At 38.6% G+C, this 23,253-nt stretch overlaps 2 protein-coding genes across 7 annotated transcripts; both read right to left on the bottom strand.

Annotated features, from left to right (window-relative positions):
• Window positions 1-2,765: 2,765 nt before the first annotated feature.
• On the bottom strand, window positions 2,766-3,185 carry LOC109239904. The gene has a single exon (XM_019406497.1). The coding sequence runs from the start codon at window positions 3,183-3,185 to the stop codon at window positions 2,766-2,768; it is 420 nt and encodes a 139-aa protein (XP_019262042.1).
• A 15,685-nt stretch (window positions 3,186-18,870) lies between these two features.
• Window positions 18,871-22,862, bottom strand: LOC109239913 (proline-rich receptor-like protein kinase PERK2). Of its 6 annotated transcripts, none has more exons than XM_019406509.1 (8): window positions 22,704-22,862; window positions 22,437-22,513; window positions 20,301-20,854; window positions 20,081-20,207; window positions 19,739-20,016; window positions 19,527-19,643; window positions 19,331-19,403; window positions 18,871-19,205 (listed from the first exon to the last, which is right to left on the bottom strand). In XM_019406509.1, exons 2-5 carry the CDS (start codon window positions 22,443-22,445, stop codon window positions 20,011-20,013), a joined length of 696 nt encoding a protein of 231 aa, XP_019262054.1. In that variant the 5' UTR covers window positions 22,446-22,513; window positions 22,704-22,862; the 3' UTR covers window positions 18,871-19,205; window positions 19,331-19,403; window positions 19,527-19,643; window positions 19,739-20,010. The 6 variants fall into 6 exon arrangements, with proteins under 6 accessions (XP_019262054.1, XP_019262053.1, XP_019262052.1 ...); XM_019406508.1 differs by having other exon boundaries at window positions 18,871-19,218; XM_019406507.1 differs by having other exon boundaries at window positions 18,871-19,218; window positions 19,331-19,439.
• Between the last annotated feature and the right edge of the window lie 391 nt (window positions 22,863-23,253).

Consider the following 23,253-nt stretch of genomic DNA (forward strand, 5'->3'; position numbering starts at 1 on the left):
CCTCATTTCAGACCTTTCCCATTGTAAAATAATTTCCTCTTTTGAAGTCGTCCCTCCTTGAATATCGAGAATGAGGCTAAAAGCCTTAGTTGGGGGTGTGGTGTCAAGCCGGAAATTGGCAAGGTTGTACAGTGAGTGTAGGCAAGTGTACCTCAAGGTATTCATATGAAACTATTCAAGCTCCAAAAGAAAAATAAAAAATAAAAAATAAAAAAATAAATGAATAATAATACAAGAGAAAAGAAGAAAAAGAAAAGAAAAGAAAAAGAGATGTATGTATATATATAAATATGGAGCCTTGAAGAAAATTAGAGAGGTATTTAAGGTGGTTCAATGTTGGAAATTAGGGGCTAATGAGGGCTATGTGGTTTGAAAAGAAGCAAAGAGCAACAAGAAAGAAAAATGTGAGTAGTGTTCAAGAAGGGTATAGTCACTTGTACCGAAATGTTTAACCGACCCTTCCCTAAACCTACATTACAAGCTTAAAAAGTCCTTATGGGATCTCCAACCCAACGTTCTTAGAATAAAGTGATGAATTAAAATAAGGGCAAGCCTATGGCATGGCATGTTGTAACACTTGAAACTCTTTCTGAGAGTGAGTGTCTTTGTGAATCCGTCCCTTTTGTGTCATTGTAAATATTGTGAGTCTGGGACTTTCTTTCTAGTGAGGGCACATGAATTGTGAGGTTGGACAGAAGTTGAGTTCTTGAAGTCGAATGCAAGTGCACTCAGCTGAGAGTAACATTTTTTCAAATTGGTCGAGGCTCAAAATTTCACAAGTTGATTAGTTTCTTTGTAAATAACAATGATGGTTCAGGAAGGGTAAATAAACAAAAGTGCATGCTTGTAGTACTGACAACTAACACCATCCACGGTCACTATTGTTTCATATCGTTTAGATGGAGTCTAGAATTGGATAGTGTCATTTTAGTTGCTTGAGGACAAGCAAGAGTTTAAGTTGGGGGTGTTGATGTGCCGAAGAATTTCGGCACATTTAATACAAATTGCTTAGGTTTTAGCTTGTTTTAAATGCAATTATCTTTTATACTTATGTAATTTTAGTGTTTTTGCAGTGTATTAGGTTTAAGGACCTAAAAACATGAAAATGAAATCAAAAAGCTGCAAAAGGACAAGAAAAGAGCAAAATGCGATCGCAGATGAGAAAATTCCGACCGCAAATCCAACATACGGACCGCATAATGCTCAAAGGAATCACAAAGCCCAACAGTCTGTTGGCCAAATTCAAGCGCAAGAAATGCAGTCCATTATGCGACTACATAACAGGTTTGCAGGCCGCATAATGGATCGCAAACTCTCTGTAGAAGTTGCTGAAGGCGGAAAATGCGGTGACAAATGTGATCGCAAATCAATAATGTCGACCGCAGAACCCAAATGCGACGAATACCTAGGAACTAGGGTTTCGAAGATGCGATGGCTGTAACAGTAATGCGGACCGCATGTCTATTATGCGACAGAAATGCGGTCGCATAATTGACCTGGAAGGGTATTTTTATCCGAATTTGGTCCCGAGTGTTGGCCCACTATAAATAGATTTATTGGGGTTTTGTGGGGGCATCTTGTCTGGTTTCTGAGCTACATTCCAACCCTCTAATATTCCTCTCTTTTGGAAGCTTTAGGAGTGAAGAATCTTGCACTTTGTAACCTTTATGGCATTTAATAGTCTCATCTTTTTGTATTTTAGCATGAGTAGCTAACTTTAAATACTAAGGTTGTGGACCCTAAATGGGTGTTTAACATTGAATATATGTATAAAGGTTGGTTGATATATATTTATTTCACATTCTTCACTTATTGTTGGTGGTTTCAAACATTAACAGGTGCCATTAAATTCTTTCTTTACTTGGAAAAGTGAGTTAGAGCTTGGTAGAAGTAAATATCAAAGACTCAAGACTTTAAACCTTGTTTAATAGAATCGCTTAGGAATAAGTGGGTTTTATTTGGCATATATTGATTGTTCTTAATTGCAACTCTTTTATATTTGGAAAAATCATAAAGAGGAAATACTACCCAACTTTTGGAAATTATTGGGTAGTCATTTAGAAATCATTTGCATATATAAAGGACCTTCCATTAGAAATATATCATATTAACACCGATAGCATTACATTCCATTGACGGGAACACAACCTTGATTTCCTTAATCAAATTATTTACATTCTCAACGTTACAATTAGTTATCTCTTCAAATCACAATCATATCATACTCTTGTTACAATTAACGGAATAGAATTACGACTTAAGTCAAGTAGCACACTACTCAAGTAACCTTTTTACGCCTATTCCCTGTGGTATTCAACCCCAACCTTGTTGGGTTATTATATTTGACACCCACCGCCTTACACTATTTAATTAAAGTGTAATTTGAGCGTATCAATATGGTAAAGGGTTCAGTTCCAACTGTGGTGGCTCTTCGATTGACGGCTTAGATAGAGGGGTCTTCCTTTTTTCTAAATGTAATGGCTCGAATTCGAGCTCTCTTTTCTAGTACCCTTCGCCTTCAATATCCAAAACCCACTTCGCCAAGTCCTCACTATTTACCTCTTCTAAAATCATGAGGCAGGCTTCTAGAGGGTCCTTTTCATTTAGTGACTCATCTTCCTCCTCCTAATCACATCCACTGCTTCAATCAGAGAGAATTTAGTAACCTCACTGGGTTTCCTCATGGACTTCTGCACATTGAACGTTATTTCTTCATCGTTCAGTCTCATCTTTAGTTCCCTAGTTTCACCATCAATCAGAGCTCTCTAGGTGGCCAAGATGGGCCTTCCCAAAATTATGGGAATCTCCTCATCAACCTGGCAGTCCAGAATGATAAAATCTACTGAAAACACAAACTTCCCAACCTGCACAAGTACATCATCAAGTATACCTGATGGCCTCTTCACCGTTCGGTCGACTAGCTGTAGTAACATGGATGTAGGCCTTGCTCTTCCAATGCCTAACCTTTTATAAATAGACAAGGGCATCAAGTTTATGCTCGCCCCCGAATCACACAATTCTTTAGCAAAAGCATAACTGCCTATGGTGCACGAAATTGTGAAACTCCCTGGGTTGGATAACTTCTCAACTATAGGTCTTGTCATAACAGTACTGCAGGTCTGAGTCAATGTCATAGTTGCCAAGTCTTGAAAGTAGAACTTTTGAGACATCAAGTCCTTCATCATTTTTGCATAACCAGGCATCTCCCTCAAGGCATCAATCAGTGGGATGTTCACCTGAATCTACTTCAAAATCTCCATGAATTTCTTATATTGATCATCCTTCTGATATTTGGCCAACCTCTGAGGGAAGGGTGCTGGAGGTCTCTTCCTTCCTTTGATTTGGGTGGGATTCTGTTCGGATATTTTTTCAGATACTTCCCCCTGCTCTTGCTTAGTTTCCTTTGTAACCTCTTTTTCTTTGTTTATTTCTTCCTAGGCATGCTGCACTGTTACTTATGTTAGCTTAGTTGACTCATCTACCCCAATTGGTACTGGCACAAGTATCTTGTTTGGTCGACTTTTGCGAGCACTTTTTTGCTCTAGATCAAGGTATTTACTATTTCTTAGACTTATCGCCATCAGCTGCTTTGAGCCCTACTCTTTTGGATTGACATGTGTGTCCGCAGGTAGCGTCCCTTATGGATAATTATTCAGAGCCAAAGATATCTAACCTTATTGAATCTCGGTGCCTTTTATCGCTGCGTCATGTGCTTCAACCTTCTCTTGCATTTTTTCGTTAGACCCAATGAGTTGTTGCATCATTCCTTTAATTTTAGACAACCCATCATCTTGTATCACTATCTGTTGCTATTGGGGCTGTTGATAAGCTAGCTGCTGATTTTTCTAATTGTAACCCTATTGCCTTTGGTAAGGCAAAACTTGACCCTGTGGTCACATAGCTCCAGAATTGTTGTTGTTATTGTACTGCTGTTGTGCTGGTCTATACTGCTGATTCTGCTTCCCCTAATTCTGGCCACCTTGCCTCTGGCCTCCATAGTTGCCCACATAGCTCATATTCTCTTAATAGTTCTGATTGTCACTTTCACCACTCCACGAGCACACATGTGTTTGATTAATGCATGGTGTGCATAATCCTCCATTTGTCGTGTCAACTATGTGCACTTGCTTTTGGCTTGATTCATCAATCTTTTCGGTGAGGATACTCATTTGTGTCATCAGAGTGGCCATATTTTTTCAGCTGTGGAGTTGTGTGGGTCTAGATCTATTGAGTGAACTACAGGAGTGATTGTAGAGTCTCTTGTCATCCATCCTGAGTTTTGAGCCATTTTATCAAGTAAGACCTTACATTCTCTGAATGATTTGCTCAAAAATGCTCCACCTGCTGAAGCATCAACATTGGCCTTCAAGTTGTCTGCTAATCCCATGTAGAACCGTTGCCCGAACATCTGATCAGGAATGTCATGGTGTGGACACATGACCAAATCCACTTGAACCTCTCCCACATTTCTTGTAGTGTTTCAACTGGTTTCTGCCTGAAGCTTAATATCTCATTAACTTGCTTGGCAGTCTTATTGGGTGAAAAGAACTTGTTCAAAAACTACTTAACTAATTCCTCCCATGTAGTGATGGAGTTTATGGGGAGCAAATTAAGCCAAGTATGGGCCTTTCCCGTCACTCATAATGGAAACAACAATAGTCTTATTGCTTCTAGTGTCACATTCGATTGCCTTTGCATGACACAAATCGACAGAAAATATTTCAGATGCTATTGTGGATCTTCAATATAAGACCCCGAGAACAGTCCCTTGTTATGCAATAGATGTAGCATGATGTTTGTGATTTCAAATGATTTCGCTTGTATTTGAGGGACTACAATTGCGGTTGCCAGATATTCAGCGGTAGGTTGTGCCCAATTGCTTCTAGCACAAGAGGTTCCGCACCCTGATTGTACGAGTCTTTCCCAATGTTTCTATTGTTTTGATTTTATATGACGTCACCCATGTCTAGTTTGATTTGTTCTATTGAGTTATGTTATTGTTTTTCTTTCTTGTTTGCTCGATTTAGTGCCTTGAAGGATTTCTCAGGGTCTGGTAATGCTTTATACAATTCACCAGTTCATGAGGAGTTTCTAGGCATGCACTAGTAACACACAAGATTACAAACGTTAGAATATCAATATAGTGAATTTCAAGTCAAGAAAGTTGACTAATCTAAGAATTCTAGTAATTCTTCTAGCCATAATTAATATCACACTTAATTCCCCAGCAACGACGCCAAAATTTGATCACGCGCAACTATGCCCCCAAAGAGGTCTAGCGGTCGTTGCAAATATAATCCGGTGTACAAGTCCGACGTCGAATCCCACCGGGAATTATCCTACTAATCACAACCACTAGTTTCACAAGAATTCAAGTAATCAACCTTCAGAAATATTGAATAACGATTTGAGTGTTTACTAAGAGCACAATAATTAAAATCCAGTAATTTATAACTAACAGAGAAAATGTTGTAGACAAGATTTGGAAAAGTCTAGGGTTATGATTTCCCCAATTGTTGGAATCTCTTCTACTACATTTCCTATAAATTCACCTAAGTATTCTCTACCGATTGTGAGTACTTGGGTTTTGTATTTCTTTCTCGAGCAACTACCACAATTTACTAGATGTATTCTCACGAACTACGCTAGCTGACACTAATTCACTGCTCACTAGGATCTCACCAAAGTTTCGTTATTTCTAATCTTGCCTTTATACCCTCCGTATTGATTTCTCAAATACTTTAGGAGTGGTGTTGTTCAACAACTACCTAAATTCTTACTCTCTCTCAAGTAGTGCACACTAATAAGCACAGTTAATTGAGATCTTTCAATCAAAAACAACGAAAGTATAATTGAACAAGTAGAGAAAGATCAACGGCAAATTTATATTAAACGCAGTGGAAAATCAACCTTCAATAGGTTCCATCAAACCCTAGATGAGAGATTTTAGATACTCACAAAATGTATAAACAATCATTATGATGTTCAAAGACATTAAACTATAAATTTAAGAGAAACGGAGGAAAAACTCGTTCGGTTCCTTGCTCCACAATGCTCTGTAGCCTTTTTCTTCTCCAAAATAATGTCCAACCCTTTCTCAACTCGTTTAGGGAGTATTTATATGTTAGGGTCAAGTTTTGACCACCCGGCTACAGACTTCGTGAGCCCAGGCTTATAGCGCGACCAACCTAGCTACAGAGCTGGCTACGCCTGGTTTGTAGCATAGTCAAGTTGGCTATGATTAGCCTGTAGCACAGTAAAGCTGGCTACAGAGTTGGTTACGCTTGTCCTATAGTGTGATCAAGCTGGCTACAGAGTTGGTTGCGCTTGGCCTATAGCCACGCTTGGGTACTTCGTATTTTTATGCTCTTTTCTCTCATTTTAGTCCTCTTTTTGTGCAATTTTCATTCGACTCTTTCTTTCGATTCTCTTACACATAGAAAACATAATTTAGCTCAAAGGTCGCACAATTAACCACTAAACCAACAAAATATAGGGCGTGTAATATACTAAAAGTCTAGCATTTTGGCCAAACATCAATCAGGCTCCAAGTGTATTGTCGGTACATCCCGTGATCATGGTTTAGCCTGAGGTCAGGCCAGTGGTATCATAGGAGGAGCAGAAGAGGCTAGAGAGGTTCAATAAGTACTTTTCTCCTAGTTTCAGTGGTGCAACTTCTAAGGATGCATAGGGTTTTCACCAAGTGTCGCGTATTCTACGCACTATGGGAATACTGAAGGTGAGTAGGGTCGACCTCACTGCGTTTTAGCTGACAGAGTCGACATATAAATGGTGGAAGACTTATGAAGAGAGTAGGCTAGCTGGCGCAATGCAACTTACTTGGTCTTAGTTCACTAATCAGTTTTTGAGGGAGTTCGTTACACAGACCATTTAGGATACATTGCGCATCGAGTTTGAGTAGTTGCACCAGGGGAATATTACTATGTCTGAGTATGCTATGAGGTTTAGCGAGTTATCTCGTCATGCACATTCTTTGGTTTCTACAGTCAGAGAGAGCGAGAGAGTCCACAGATTTATTGAGGGACTTTATTATGGTCTTAGATTTGGGATGGCGCGGGAGTTGGAGACTGATACTCCATTTTAGTAGGTTTTGGAGATCACTGGGAGGTTGGAGCGTATCCTTGACCAGGACAGAGAGGATAGAGAGGCCAAGAGGCCTCGATATTTTGGAGTATTCAGTGGTAGCCGCTCTGCAATATCAGCTTGTCATGGCAGAGGCTTCATCACTCGACCGGTTTAGTCTGCACTTTAGGTCACTCGTAGTGCTCCAGCCATTTAGGGACCTCAGAGCATTCATTTTGGTCAACCATCTTCTAGTGCACCTCCTGCACGGGGTGCCTACAACGGTTATTCTAGCCGCCCGGGCCAAACTCAGTACAAGTAGCCACGCCTTCAGAGGGGATGTTTCGAGTGTGGTGATACTAGGCATATGGCGATGGACTGTCCTAGAATTAGGAGCGGTGGAATTCCACAAGGTACTCAGGCTATAGTTGCTGCTCCAGTTCCTACTCCACCTACATACACAACCTGCTAGAGGTGGAGGACATGCAAGTATAGGATTCCCTATCGGGGGAGTCTAGGCCCGTTGTTATGCCTTTCCTAGTAGGACTGAGGATGTTGTATCAGATGTTGTCATCACAAGTATTGTTTTGGCCTATCATAGGGATGCATCAGTTTTATTTTTTTCGGGCTCCACTTATTCATATATGTCATCTTACTTTGCTTGATAATTGAATATCTCTCGTAATTCTTTGAGTACCCATGTTTATGTGTCTACGCCTGTTGGGATTCTATTATGGTAGACCACGTCTATCATTTGTGTTTGATCAATATGGGGAGTTATGAGACTAGGGTTAACCTTTTGTTACTCAATATGGTAGACTTTGATGTGATTTTGGGCAAGGACTGGTTGTCGCCATATCATGTTATTCTGAATTGTAACGCTAAGACGGTGACGTTGACTATGACGGGGTTATCGAGGTTGGAGTGGAGAGAGGTACATTGGAACATGTTCCTAGTAGGGTAGTGTCTTTCCTGAAGGTACAATGCAATGTTGATAAGGGGTGCCTGGCATATTTAGCCTTTTTGAGGGATGTTATGATAGCATCAAGGACAAGGATAGAGTTTTGGAAGTTCCAAGAATGCCAATTATAAGATCTCAAGCTAAAGAACTGCAGACTAAGGTTGTTGGACTTCAATTGCAAACAAAGAAGCTTTTAATTGTAGAGGAAGATCTCAATCCCAAAGGAGGTGAACTGTACAAGTTTTACAACTATTTGGTGTCCCAAACTGAAGTCCAAGAGGAGGAAGATTGGGTCCCAAAATTAGCCCTTGAAGTCCACCAAAAGGGCACCTAGAAGATCTCAAAATGAGCTTAAAAGAGGCCCAAAAGGGGGTGTTCCAAAAGGATCCCAATTGGAGTCCAAACCAATGGTCCAAACCTAGTATTTTAAGGCCCAAATTTTTCCCAAAGATATTTGGACGCTCACCTCTTATTTTTATTAGTTTTTATTAGGTTACATAGTCTTTGGCTTAGCCTGCAAGTTAGGGTTTTATTTTATGATTCTAGAATAATTTTTTAGGGTTTCTTTTATGCCTTGACAGCCACCCTGCCTAGTTTTAAGGACTTTTTCCTCCTATAAATAGGAGTTATTTTCATTCATTGTGGTACTTCATTATTATCAATAATATTATACTTTGAGAGTTCTTTTAAACCTTTGTTATTTATGCTTTGAGATTTATCTATCAACCTTTGCTTGTTCATAGTTCAGGGTAGTAAGATAACTTCTTTATTGTGATATCATTGATTCCTTTGTGGTATTTTTAGAAGGAGATTAATACTACTTATTAATTATTGTCTCAAGTTACTCGTAAAGCGGTAAAGATCTGAATCTATTGTTTTGATTTGTTTTTAAGTAAAGGTGTTTGATTCTTTAATAATCAAAAAAAATTGTTGCTTGGATCTTGTCAAGGCTATAGAACTTGCGTTCTTGGAATTCTTTCCCTGAATTTTCCCATATCCTTTATTTTCTACACTTTAATTCTAGTCGTTCAATTTCTTATTATTATTGCTTCCGCATTTACTTCTCGAATTCTTACTCTAGTTTGGATTTCCGACTTTGTTGTTATCAATTGGTATAAGAGAGGTTCTATCAAGATTTCTTTCTTGATAATTCTTGGGATTTCTTGAATACAAAGAGAAAAAAAAACATTATAGCATCGTGAATAGTAACTTGAAAAAAAGTTTAAAAAAACAAAAATCAGTTTAAAAAATTTGCTTGCTCTCCAAGATAATTTATCTTGTATTTAATTTATTTCCAAATTAACAAAGGATACAAGAAGAGGGGATCCTAGATTTCAAAGATAAGAAAAAAATTTTATTTTTCTAACTCTTTCTGATCTAAATATATAATTCTTTCCCTTTTGTTCGTGTCTTGTTTCAACCGAGCCTACTAGTTCTAGGATTTGGTTCTTCCTTCATTAGTTACCCAAAAATCAATATTTTTCTACTAATGTAAGGCCCCGTAAAATTTCACCTAGAACCCGGGGTTTCGTGATACCAAGGTAGACTTATGTGTTGATGAATGTAGAGATTCTTCGCGATGAGCTTGCGAGCCACGGTATAAACTTTTTGGGTTGAATAGTGCATTGGGGAGTTGAAGAAAATTTTGGCAGAGCAGGGCATTTCTGCGGTCCATTATGCGACCACTGAATCACTCTACGGGGCGCAGATCGGTCATAGAGTGCAACAGAAAAATGGCTAATTTTGGAAGGTCGTTTTGCGGTCCAATATGCGACCGCATAATGCTTTCGCGTGCCACACAATCCATTGTAAATCCAGCATGAAAATTTCCAGAACGGAGTTCGGCGGCATATTATGCGACCGCAGAACTGGTCTATGGACCGCAAACCTGCCGCATATCAGTTCCTAGTACTATTCCATATGTAGTAACGTCCCTTTTGCCGAGGGCGCTGCATCTTTTATAGATGTAGGTGATTCTATAGCAGGAGGCTTTGATCAGTGATAGGGGTACACCCTCTTCCTAGCTGACTTGGTGAGCCTCACTTTATTTTAGGGTCGTGTATATTTTGTTCCTTGTGTATTTATGTTTTGAGGTTTAGCCGGGGCCTTGTTGCCGGCACTATCATCATACTCTTTTGTATCTGTTAGAGGCTCCGTAGACATAGTGTGGGTTGTATGTTGGTGTTGAAAAAGTCAAACTAGTAATGTTGTATTTGTACCACATGTTCCACTTCAAACTATGAAAGTGTATGTATTTTGAAACTTATAAGTGATGTAACTAATGATAATGAATTGGTGTTGTTCACATGATCCTCCTCATTGTCTAATTAATGAAATAGATCTTCTCTTTATTCATGAGTGAGTTCGGTTAGAAGGTATTGTATAGGCTTGCTCGGCCGGGTTATCTAGGATGAGCGCCGGTCGCGCTCCTCGAGGTCGGAGCGTGACAACTAAGAACTTCATACGAGTTGGGTTTAACTATAAATCAACAATGCATTTTTTTAAAGTTAATTCGAGAGGAAGAAAGGCAAGTGTGTGTGAGAACAACTGAGGGAAAAGCCAATTTTGTGTAATATAGTTTAATTATTTTATTTAATATGTCGCGTACAGATTGTAATGATGAACGAAGGGTTCTCCAAGAAGTCGAAATCAATGCAAGAAATGATTTTACCTTGAAATCTAAGTTGGGGATATTGATGTGCCGTAGAATTTCGGCACTTTTGATACTAATTACATAGACTTTAGCTCGTCTTTTAAAGCATTTTTAGTTATTTCTTATGAAGTTTTGGTGTTTTTCAGTGTACGAGACTTGAATAACCAAGAACACAGAAAAGAAGACAAAAACCTATAGAAGGGAAGAAATGCAGCAGGTTTGCGACCGCAGAAGTGATATGCGGGCCGCAAACCAACCACAGACTAAAGTAGTTGTTCCAGCTCTTGAAGAGAGGAATATGCGGTCTATTATGTGGTTGCATAACGCTTATGCGGACCACATAATGACCGCATAAGAGCAAGAGAAGATTCTGTGAGAGCATTTTTGCGACGCAGTCTGCGGTCACATAATTAATATGCGGCCCGCATAACGGATTTGCGACGGACAACTAGGTAACTGGGCGTGCAATTATGCGGTGACTTTACATTTCTGCGGACCACATACTTGATCTGCGACCCATTCTGTGGTCGCAGATGTGATCTGTAGGGGTAATTTTGTCTAAATTTGACCCCAACTTTTAGCCCATTATAAATAGATTTATTAGGGTTTTGTGGGACATCTTGTCTGAAAAAGATACTACATTGAAGGCATTGAATATACCATTATTTTGGAAGATTTTGAAGAGAGAATCTTTTATATTTGTAAGCTTTATGACTTTATTTATCGCTTTGTTCTTGGATTCTAGTATGAGTAGCTAGTTCTAAATACTAAGTTTGTGAACCCTAAATTGGTGTAATATTAATGGGTGTTTAATATTGAATATATATATATATATAATGGTTGGTTGATATTGGTTCATTTATTATGCTTCATTTATTGTTGGTGGTTGCAAACATTGACTAATTCCATTTTACTCTATCTTTACTTGGAAAATGGTTTAGGGTTTGATAGAATTGAATATCAAAAACTCAAGGCTTTAAACCTAGTTTAGTAGAATCGCTTAGGAATAAGTGGGTTCTACTTGGCATAAATTGGTTGTTCTTAATTGCAACTCTTTTTTATTTGGGAAAATCATATAGAGAAAATATTACCCAACTATTGGAAATATTGGGTAGTCATTTGGAAACCATTTGCATATCAAAGGACCTTCCATTAGAAATATATCATATTAACACCGATAGCATTACATTCCATTGATGGGGACACAACCTTGGTTTCCTTAATAAAATTAATCACATCCTCACAACAAAATAGTTATCTTGTTAATTCACAATTACATCATTCACTTTTAAAGCTAAAGGAGTAGAATTACGACTTAAGTCAAGTTTCACACTATTCAAGTAACCTTTTCACACCTATTCCCTGTGGGATTCGACCCCAACCTTGTTGGATTATTATATTTGACACCGACCGCCTTACACTATTTATTTAAGTGTAATTTGAGCGTATCAAAGGAGCAGCTACAGAATTCGCTTAATAAGGGTTTCATCAAGCCTAGCGTGTCACCTTAGGGTGCACCAGTACTATTTGTGAGGAAGAACGATGATTCTGTGAGTATGTGCATTGACTACCGGTAGTTGAATAAGGTTACTATCAAGAACAAGTATCCATTACCGTGTATTGATGATATATTCGACTAGCTTCAGGGTGCCACGGTATTCTCAAAGATTGACTTGAGATCGGGTACCATCCGTTGAAGATTAGGGCTTCAAATATTCCTAATACAACTTTCAAGACCAATTATGGCCATTATGAGTTCTTAATGATGTCTTTTGGGCTGATCAATGGCCCAATAGCTTTCATGCACTTGGTGAACATCGTATTCCAGCCTTATTTGGATTCCTTTGTCATAGTTTCATTGATGATATATTGGTGAATTCTTGTAGCCGGGAGAATTATAAGCAATATTTGGGGACCATGCTCTAGACTTTGAGGGAGAAGAAGCTATATGATAAATTCTCAGAGTGCGAGTTTTTGTTAGAATCGGTGGCATTCTTGTGTCATGTCATATCTAGTCAGGGAATTAAGGTGGATCCAAAAATGATTGAGCCAATTCAGAGTTGGCCTAGACCGTCTACTGCTACAGAGATCTAGAGTTTCCTTAGGTTGGCTGGGTATTATCGCTATTTTGTGGAGGGGATTTCTTCGATAGCAGTCCCATTGACTAGATTGACGTAATTGGGGGGGCCATTCAGGTGGTCTGATTAGTGTGAGGAGAGCTTTTAGAAGCTCAAGACTACCTTGTTACAGCTCTAGATTTGGTTTTGCCTTCGGGGTCAGGTTCTTATACTGTCTATTGTGAGCTGTTCACGTATCATAGGGGTCTCTAGGACTTATTCAAGCAAAAGGATCTAAACTTGAGGCAACTAGGTGGTTAGAGCTACTAAAGGACTATGATATCACCATTCTATATCATTCGGGAAAGGGCAACGTGGTGGCTGATGTTTTGAGTAGGAAGGCTGAGAGCATGGGTAGTCTTGCTTTTATTCTAGTTGGGGGAGATACTATTAGATTTGGATGTTCAGGCCTTGACCAACAGGTTCTTGAGGTTGGATATTTCAAAGCATAACAGGGTTTTTTCTTGTGTTGTATCACAATCATCCTTGTTTGAGCGCATCAAGGGGCACATCAGTATGATGACCTGCACTTGCTGTCCTAAGGGACACGATGCAACAAGATACTGCTAAGATGGTTACTATATGAGATGATGGGGTATTGAGGCTTCAGGGTCGGATCTGTGTTATGAATGTGGATGGGTTGCTAGAGTCGATTCTTGAGGAGGCCCATAGTTCGCGGTATTCCATTTATCGGGGTGCCAGGAAGATGTAGCGTGATTTGAGACAGCACTATGGTGGGGGATGATGGAGAAGGATATTATTGAATATGTTGCTCGGTGTTTGAACTGTCAACAGGTGACGTACGAGCATCTGAGATCGGGTGGTCTGCTTCAGGAGGCTTGATATTCTGGAGTGGAAGTGGTACCGTATCACCATGGATTTTGTAGTTGGACTCCCATGGACCTTGAGGATATTTATGTATTATGGGTCATTGTGGACAAACTGACCAAGTCTGCACACTTCATTCCAGTCATGACTACCTACTCTTCAGAGTAGCTGCTCGGATTTTTCTTTGAGAGATTGTTTGTCTTCATGGTATGCCCGTGTCTATTTTCTCGGATCGAGGCACGCAATTTACATTGCATTTTTGGATAGCATTGTAGTGTGACTTTGGCACACAGGTCGAGTTTAGTACATGTATTTCATCCCCAGAAAGGCGGATAGTCCGAGCGTACAATGTCACACCTCCTTTTTCTACCCCGCAAGGGTATATAAGGGAGTTTTTTCAATTTATGTGACAATCGAAACGGGATTATTATATTTAAAATTTAGAGTCGCCACTTGGGATAATTTATGGTGTCCCAAGTCACCGGTTTTAAATCCCGAATCGAGGAAAGATTGACTTTGTTTTACAGTCCGCGAAACACAGAAATCCGGGTAAGGAATTCTGTTAACCCGGGAGAAGGTGTTAGGCATTCCCGGGTTCCGTGGTTTTAGCACGGTCGCTCAACTATTATCATTGACCTATTTATCTGATTTTAAATCATTTTTTGAAACCTATGTACATTTATCCCTTTTGGAACTGCTTTTAATAATCTGATTGTTATACAACTGATTATTTGAGTACACGTTGCGAATCATGTCATGGGAACCATACCCACAACCCACAACGTGTTTATTTTTTTAACAAGATTAAATTGTGGCCGGGTCACATAAATGTACCTTGGATTTTAGAAATTAAGCATCATAACTACGTCACGGGAACCGTATCCGTAGATATGACAATTTATTTAATTAAACACGCCTAAAGCAAACTACGAGAGTTCAAGGTATTTTCTACGCTAGTTAAGATATGGATGTGAGGGCCATAGACTAGGTGATTGGATGGCACACCTCAATTTTATTAAAGGAAAAGCATTCAACTAAGTGAACTACGGATATTCATATTTAAAACTAATTTTAGATTAAGTATCACAACCACGCCACGGGAACCATACCCGTAGTTGTGATGATTTAATTACGTGCCTAAAAGTTTGCCTAAGAAAAATGATCAATGAGGGAAATTAAATTGCTAAAATGATCCAAAAAGAATTTCAAGTCCATTATCGACACAGTTACGAACTAATTGACCAAAAAATGATCAACCATTTTCTACTATATTTAAACAACAAATGAGCTAAACTGAAATAATTCCCAGTCAATAGAACTAAAGATTCAGTTAAACTCAACAAAAAGAAACGAAATTGAAGTGAATTAGTATATTATGATATTAGCAAAAGACAAGAAAAGAAACGAAAAAGCTTACAGTAGAGGTGTGATTGCTTGAAGAAGTAAGACTCTGTTTCGTAGGGTGTGTGTATTGCAACAAATGAAAATCAACACTTCACCAAACAGCTCTCTCTCTAACAGAGCCTCGCGCAGGCGGAAGGAACGATGATATCACGGCAATTCGAGAGATGACAAATCAAACGAATCTGAGATTCTTAGAGTTCGAGCTTGTTGGAATTTTGACGGGAGAAGAAGAAGCAATGGCGGAGAAGGCGTGGAGAAGAAGCAACGATGGGGAGTTCTCTCGTTTTGGCACAAACGACTGCTTTGAAGAAGAAGACAGCCCTGAAGATTTTTTGGTTGTATATCAAAATCAGAAGAAACGGCTCCTAGATCTAGGGTTCCACCATCTTTGTTGTGTTTCTAGGTCTTTTTTGTTCTAAAGAAGAAGAAGAGCAACGGCTGATGTCTTAGGGATCTAGGGGTCTCTAGGTTAGCTGTTGTATTTCCTCCTTAGGCGTTAGGTTCTTCTTCATGAAGAAGATGACATTTAGGGTCCCTCCATTCAAATCAGAAACAGCTCCAAGGTCTAGCTGCTGTGTCCTTTTGAAATGCTTCCGTTTTGGGTTTAGCTTTAGCTCTCCTTCACGTTTTTTTTCTTTTGTGTCTGGTATGTGTGCTTTTAGAAGAAAGGGTCTGTTGGTTTTCTCTTCATCGAGAAGATGAAGAAAGTCTGATGGGGAGGGGGGTATCTCTCAATCCTAAAACGGCGGATCCTATTATTTAGGGTGTATAGGTCTAGGTCTAGGGTTATTTAAGGGTAAAGGGTTATTTTAGGTTTTAAAATCTGATGGGCTAAAGTATTGGGCTTTAAAACTTGGGCCTTTATTACCAAATTTGCTTAAAATTGGCTTAATTAACCAAGAATCTATCCACCCTACATTAACTCTTGCCTATAAAATAAAAAATAAAGATAAAAATACTACCAAAGTATTAATTAGCCCTATTTAAGTAGAAATAACTATTAAAATAAAACTAACCATTAAAACAAACCTATTTTTTGTAATTTTTTTATGGCAAAATAAAGTAAAGGAGTCAAAATTAGTTGAAATAGCGATATTAGGTCTAAACTAAATATTTACATGCTAAAATATATAAAATATTGGGGAGGGTCAAAAATCAAATGTCTACAGCTGCCCCTCTTTGACTGGGAACGCGAAAAGTTTTCAGACAAATAACGACTATACAGGTTTTTTGACCCGACCCTTATTTATGGAGACCAAAAACTAAGAGGAAGGGGAATGTGACCGAGCCCTGGTATCTGAGCTGCCTACATATCCTTGGTGATAAAGGAATCAGGCCACGTGTAGTTCAAAATTAGGAGCAGTGATGGAGTATACTGAGATGGAGAGATGGTCGAGGTGCCGTTCTGTCAGGTTCGTCGCGGTCTATATTACATCAAATCAAAAAATTGAAAAGACTAACTAAGCCTGNATCTATAAGTCTTATGAAGCTTGATCTTGAGTCTTGAGTGGTTCTTCATGCAGACTTTAGATTTGAACCTTGACGCTTGCTAGCTGCAGGTGCTAGTTCATTCTTCTTCAGCTTTTTCGGATCAAGACCGGACATGCAGTGCTTGTGAACTCAGCCATGTCTTGAGCAGCTCACATCTTTCATCTACTTCTGCATTTGGATTCACTTCGTGCTTTTTTTTTTTTTTTTTGGATTGTGACTAACTTCTGTTGATCATCTCGGACTGTTGACTCGCATTCTTGCCGCGAGCTTCTGCTACTTCTAACTTGAATTGGATTCTGAAATGACTTCCCTTGTTCTCCAGGTGGGCGCCTAATTGCTAAAACTTGAATTGTATTCCCTTGTTCTCCAGGTGGGCGCCTGATTGCCATAAACTTGAACTGTATTCCCCTGTTCTCCCAGTGGGTGCCTGATTGCCAAAACTTGAACTGTATTCCCTTGTTCTCCAGGTGGGTGCCTGATTGCCAAAACTTGAACTGTATTCCCTTGTTCTCCAGGTGGGCGCCTGATTGCAAAAACTTGAACTGTATTCCCTTGTTCTCCAGGTGGGCGCCTGATTGCCAAAACTTGAACTGTATTCCCTTATTTTCAAGGTGGGTGCCTGATTGCCAAAACTCGAACTGTATTCCCTTGTTTTCCAGGTGGGTGCCTGATTGCCAAAAACTTGAACTGTATTCCCTTGTTCTCCTGGTGGGCGCCTGATTGCCAAAACTTGAACTGCATTCTCTTGTTCTCCAGGTGGGCGCATGATTTCCAAAAACTTGAACTGTATTTCCTTGTTATCCAGGTGGGCTCCTGATTGCCAAAACTCGAAATGCATTCCCTTGTTATCTAGGTGGGCGCCTGATTGCCAACACTTGAACTGTATTCCCTTGTTCTCCAAGTGGGCGCCTGATTGCCAAAACTTGAACTGTATTTCCTTGTTATCCAGGTGGGTGCCTGCAATCAAAACAACAAAACAAACAAAATTTTCTGCCCCAGTTTGCACTAGGAAGATTTGTGAGTTGTTAGCAAAACTGTAAACCACTTATGCTATCGATGCAATGATGAGAGTAAACTAAAGACTCGACTAGGATGTGTGTCTCCTGTGAATAAAGCCAAGAAACTTTGACTAGCAAATGTGTCTGCTAAAAATAAAACCTGAATGACCCAGATTAGGAAGTGCGTATCCTACGGGTGAAACTTGAATGAACCAAACTAGGAAGTGCGTCTCCTAAGGATAAAACTCGAATTAATCAAACTAGGAAGTGTGTCTCCTAGGGAGAAAACTTGAATGAACCAAACTAGGAAGTGCATTTCCTAAGGATAAAACTCGAATTAATCAAACTAGGAAGTGCGTCTCCTAGGGGTGAAACTTCAATGACTCAAACTAGGAAGTGCGTCTCCTAGGGGTATAGTCTCAGTTTAGGAAGTGCGTCTCCTAAAAGTATATCCTGAAAGACCCATACTAGGAAGTGCATCTCCCATGGGTGAAACTTCAATGACACAAACTAGGAAGTGCGTCTCCTAGGAATGAATTTAAATGACGAAAGCTAGGAAGTGCGTCTCCTAACAAGTATAATCTGAAAGACCCCTACTAGGAAGTGCGTCTCCTAACGGGTAAAACTTTAATGATTCAAACCAGGAAGTGCGTCTCCTAGGGAAAAACTCAATGTAGGAAGTGCGTCTCCTAAAACAAAACATAACTTGAAAGACCCAGGCTAGGAAGTGCGTCTCCTAAGGGTGAAACTTCAATGACTCAAACTAGGAAGTGCACTACTAAAAAACAGTAAATTTGTGACCGTCAAATCAGTCGCAAATCAGTTGAAAATCGTATTTTTAGACCGATTTGCGACGGATTCAATCGCAAATTGAAAAATGTGGGGACATTTGAAATTAAGCAATTTGCGATCGAATCAGTCACAAATTTAGCGACTGATTCCATCGCTGACCAGAGTTAAAAAAATAAATATAAATAAAAAGTTTCGATTGATTCCGTCGAAAAATTAAAAATAAAATTATTTTTAATTAATTATTCTGATTGAAATAGTCGTAAATATTGATTATTAATTAATTAAAAATATCGAAAATTCTCCATTTGCGATTAATTCAGTCGCAAAAATTAATTAAATATTGTTAGAAATTTTCAGTTTGCGACTGAATCAGTCACAAATCTGGATAATTCCTAGTGACATTTGTGTTGGATTCAGTCGCAAATCTTGGCATTTTTAGGCAGAATCCTACTGTATTTCTAATTACCCACCTGCCAAATAAAACAGCCAACCAAACACCTAACAATTAACCAAAAACCTAATATAACAATCCAAAATTCAATATTTACCACAAAGCGAACAATAATATTTATAACAATTTAACCAACTAATGAAACAACGAACTATCAAACAACATAAATTAAACATGTCTCTAACTTCAACTCTAAAACATTCAAATAGCCTATTCAGATTCAATCTCCTCCTCAGACTCAGACTCCATTGCAGCTCTTTTCTTGCTTTTCTTTTTTAATACTTTTTGGATCAAAGCCTGAGTTTCTTGAAGTTCTTGCAACATTTGATCCACTTTTTGACGCATAGCTTCAATGTCTTCTTGGGAAACTGATGCCCCAGTGAATAATGTTGTTGGTAGGCGACTGGAGGATGGCTATACTCCAATCCTGTAGACTCGACCTTTATTTTATTATTTTCACGAGAAATAAAGAAAAGAAAGTAAAAGAAGTAAGAAAACAAACAAGCAACTTTCAAATTAATACCAAAATAGATAGTTACATAATATTTATACCTTTATTCACGCCACCAGCCGCTTGTGTCCAAATTGCAGTCATATCCTCTGGGCTCGGCTGAGTCCCTTCAGGCTGAGTTTGTTGCCATGCATCAAGATCAATATGATACTTGTCCCGAAATAAAAATAATACACGTTATATAAATAAAATAAACCAAGAAGGAAAAATAATATAGTGTTGGTGTTTGGATTATACAAATGTCTCTAAAGCACGCGGTTCGCTCCATCCTTCTCTTGTGCCATCCTTCTTCTTCTTCTTGTGAGTCTCTGCAAAGACCTCAGCATAAGTCACATCTCCCCCATGTTCCTTTTCCTGAAAATTAAGAATTAATTAAAAATATAACTATTTTGGTATATATGTTCAATTTGCATGCTTGTAAAACTAAGAATATTTTATAGTGAAATTACCATTCTCCAACGATGGGCTGCAAAACTAATAGAACCTCCAGTATGCAATGCTCCACCTTAGTAGAAGCTCTGTTATACTTTGCTTGTTCACTCTTCTTCTTCTACTCAGGGGTATTCCACTTCGCCAAGAGCTGATTCCAGACATCTTCACGTATCCAATTAGGCTTTTTGCCACCTTTCCTAGCAACATGATGTGAATTTATTATCAGCTTCTGTGCTTTCTTCTCGAAGTTATCATGCACCAGATTTTCAAGTGTTGTCTGCCATACGCACTAAACCTGCAAAATTGAATAAATAATATTAGACGAGTGAGAAGTATTAATAAAAATTAATTTATCTTACCTTAAATTGTTGCCACATATTCATTCTGATCTGGTATGGTATCTGTCTCCAAAAATTCCAAGGCTCGTTAAAAAAAGGCTTCATAGATTCCATCACCATATGCGCGGTCTGAAAGGATGGCAAAAACCTACATTTAATTTTAACATATAAAATGTCATTAAATTCATTATATGCAAAATTTTATTGAATGTTTTTAAAAGGAAATTGAATAAAAACTCACCCGTCGTCACGGGGAACGATAATCAGCCGATGAAGATAATCATACTGTACAGTCCCTCCTGTACAATTTCTCACAGTACCAGCAACTGTAGACGTACTGGTAGATGGGGACGCAGCTGCGTGAGAGCCTCCAATATCCAAGTTAGATATACTTGGAGTGGATGATGCTGGAGATGATAATTGAGTGGGCGATGTATGAGGCACAAAAGATGAACCGCCATGCTGGCTACTATGATGGCTCGGGGATGCAATCGGTGGTGAGCCGCCAATCTGACTAGCAGGACCACGCGGGGAAGAAGCTGGGAAATGAGGCGTGGGTATGAAATTGATGGTGGTCGAAGCTGAGCCACCATGAGAAGGAATGAAGTAATACTGAAGCGAGCTAGACGGGGGAGGGACTTTGAAAAAGTCAGATGACTGTGAAGCTGGCTTGGGAGGACGAGGAATAATAGGAAGAGGGCTCATATTTGGTGTAGGTGGAGGAAGCTGACTTGATCTAGGTAAAGTGTGCTTCTTCTTCTTAGATTTTTTTATTTTTTTACCGCGAGAATCCATCTGTGTAATAAATTTGGAAGCGATAATAAGCTTAACTTCTTAAGTTGAATCGGTAGGAGAATTCGGAATGATAAATATGTGATTTTACATTTATTGCTAATTTCACCAACCAAAACAGAAGCTGTGTGATACTTCAGTATTGTAATGAGCTATACTTTCAGAGCGTCTAATAACTAATGGACTTCTACAATCTTTAAGTCAGAAGGAAGGAGAAAGACAGTTGGTAATTGTTCACCTAATGTTTAGCTTAATTTATTTGCACCAAATCTTAGTCTCGAACTTCAAAAGCAAGAAGAGAACTGTTGATGAGAGAACCTAACAAAATGAGAATAAAAACAGTGTTTAATGATTGCATAGGAGATGCTAACTAGAGATGACAAGTCCAGCAATGCTAGTTGAGTTTTATTTGTTCCTATGAGTTAAGCATGTAAAATTCAGTGATTTTTCAGAGAAGCTAAATGAGATCAATACTTTTACGGGCAAAACATGTCTTCTACCTGATAAAAGAAGCTAGTATACCATTAGGGCAACTCCACAATTAGCACAGATCAGTACTGTTAAATGGTTTAAGAGGCATGATGATGGAATTTCGATATTCAATATCATTCAGTATTCGGAACTCGTCTGTTCTAACCAAGTCAATTTTGCATCGTGTGGGACAAACTAAAGTAGCCAAGGGGATTCAGTAAACGATCAGGATATACATGAAAAAAAGAGAGGCCAAAGAGTGAAAAATATTGATGTCAAGTAAATAAGGAAGAGAACACCTGAACTTGTCCTAACATAAAGGTTCAACTCTCAACCAATCAGACCACCTGAACTTGGTAATTGTTCTCCATTTTCCTACTAATCCAACGTATATTTAGAAATCAGACCACCATATGTTACCCACGTAAAGGTTCAACTATCAACCAAGCAGGATGATGAGTAATATTTCCCTTAATTTATAAAAGAACCAGAAATCAGCTAGGCCAATTCTAATTGCAACTTCGAAAATCCCACAAACTTACTTTATATGACGACACTATGATAAGACGAATGAAATTACTAGTTTATATCGATAGGAAGATTTGTATTCTTTGTTCATACTAGCAAAACATCTTCCTTGTAGTTCTTAAAACATTCTTTGTAAGCCAAGTAAATGTTTTCGTCATCACTACAATTTTCCTTGTAGTTCTTAAAACATCAAATTGATAGTCATAGTTAGTAGAGGAAAAGAGCTGTTGACTGCTGGGACAGTGTAGTCGATCTGCCACTTAACATAGTAGAATCTTCACTTTGTGTCTGTTATCTAAAGGCAACACAAACTTAACTGGAAAGTCTGTAATTCTTTCATCAATTAAATAGACCGTCTACAGATTGGATACCCATAATTCATATAGGTAACCCAACTAATTTAGGATTGAGCATAGTTGATTCATTTATACGACCATACAGTTTTTGTACTGCCAACAAAAGCTACTAATAGGAAATATAGCATCTATCCTTATCAAATGCAATCTAAATTCACATGAAGCGGCAACATATATATGAAACTAAAAGGAATTTGATTTTTTCAAAGAAGTGACTGAAAATTTCTTACAGAAGCCATGGACAAATTCTTCTGATAATTGACTTGATACAGACAACCTTCAAAAACAGCTTGAATGTTGTTCCTACCTACAGAAAAACAAGGAAAAATCTATAGCTGAAACCCAGAAGTCAAGCAAACAACAGAGCGCGCGCACCTAAAAGAAAAATCAGAAACAAAATAGAGAAAAAAAGAAAGAACAAAGACACACACACACTCTGAAACACACATAGACAAAATCAAACAGAAAAAATAAAACGAGAGTTAGAAATTAGGAACCTGAAATGAAGCAAAGACAGAAGCATTAACCCTAGAAAATGGGAGAAGAAAGGGAAATGCGAATGAATCGACTGATTGGAGGGAAAGTTAGGGATTTGGTAAGGATTGCTAATTTAAAATTTGTTGTGATTTGTTAATGACCCGCCAAAACGTTTGGACTTTCTTGTGGGGGCTGGGGGGGTCTGGAAGCAAAAAGAAAGAATGAAAAGAGAACAAGAAAGAAATTGGCGTGGGGCTAGGGTTTTAAAAAAAATCTGCGACTGATTCCGTCGCAAAACTAGCGGCCATTTCAGTCGCAGTTTTAAAAAAATAATTTGACCAAAGTTTAAAAAAAATTTGCGACCAAAACGGACACAAATGGTCAAATAAAATTATTTGACTTTTAGTTTCCGACTGAATCCATCGCAATAATTTATCCCGGATTTTTGCGCGAACCGGTGCGACCAATGTTGTCGGAAAAATAGTCAAAAATTAAAAAAGATATAAAAAATATTATTTTTGAAAATTCCGACCGAATCAGTCACATCTTTCGGTCACAAATATTTAGTCG

Source organism: Nicotiana attenuata, unplaced genomic scaffold, assembly GCF_001879085.1.
Source record: "Nicotiana attenuata strain UT unplaced genomic scaffold, NIATTr2, whole genome shotgun sequence".
Taxonomy (NCBI): domain Eukaryota; kingdom Viridiplantae; phylum Streptophyta; class Magnoliopsida; order Solanales; family Solanaceae; genus Nicotiana; species Nicotiana attenuata.